Source organism: Seriola lalandi, unplaced genomic scaffold, assembly GCF_002814215.2.
Source record: "Seriola lalandi dorsalis isolate HSWRI2012SDOR001 ecotype SW California unplaced genomic scaffold, Sedor1 jcf7180002017103, whole genome shotgun sequence".
Lineage (NCBI taxonomy): Eukaryota > Metazoa > Chordata > Actinopteri > Carangiformes > Carangidae > Seriola > Seriola lalandi.
In genome coordinates, this window is record NW_019487755.1 from 1 (window position 1) to 516 (window position 516).

At 49.0% G+C, this 516-nt stretch overlaps 1 protein-coding gene across 1 annotated transcript; it reads left to right on the top strand.

Annotated features, from left to right (window-relative positions):
* Positions 1-36: 36 nt before the first annotated feature.
* LOC111645302 (serine/threonine-protein kinase B-raf-like) lies at positions 37-490 on the top strand. The gene is made up of 2 exons (XM_023394442.2): positions 37-116; positions 291-490. Exons 1-2 carry the CDS (start codon positions 49-51, stop codon positions 469-471), a joined length of 249 nt encoding a protein of 82 aa, XP_023250210.1. The 5' UTR covers positions 37-48; the 3' UTR covers positions 472-490.
* The last annotated feature ends 26 nt before the right edge of the window (positions 491-516 follow it).

Sequence of the window (516 nt, forward strand, 5' to 3'; positions counted from 1 at the left end):
GGATCCTGAAAGGCCTTCCCTCTCCTCTCAGGTGATGTGGCAGTGAAGATGTTGAATGTCACTGCTCCCACGCCACAGCAGCTTCAGGCCTTCAAGAATGAAGTGGGAGTCCTCAGGTAACTTCAGCCACCTGCTCTTAAATCAGGAAAACCTGTGCACTTTGCACCTCTTTATACTGCACTGCAAATGAATATCATATTACTGAAATATCCTCCTTTTTAACAAAGCCAAACAAAACATCTGCACTTGTGTATTTTCATCAACCTCTGTGTGTGTGTGTTTCCACCAAGGAAAACGCGTCATGTGAACATCCTGCTGTTCATGGGCTACACCACCAAGCCTCAGCTGGCCATAGTGACCCAGTGGTGTGAAGGCTCCAGTCTGTACCACCACCTGCACATCATCGAGACCAAGTTTGAGATGATCAAGCTGATCGACATCGCCCGGCAGACCGCTCAGGGCATGGAGTGAGTCGTCGTCTCCCCCTCCCTCCCCCCCGGAAAAAAAAAAAAAAAA

Excerpts from the sequence above, each read along its gene's own strand:
- LOC111645302 (XM_023394442.2), top strand. The coding sequence starts at position 49 with ATGTTGAATGTCACTGCTCCCACGCCACAGCAGCTTCAGGCCTTCAAG. Across the intron at positions 117-290 it reads AATGAAGTGGGAGTCCTCAG|GAAAACGCGTCATGTGAACA; the intron begins GTAACTTCAGCC and ends GTTTCCACCAAG.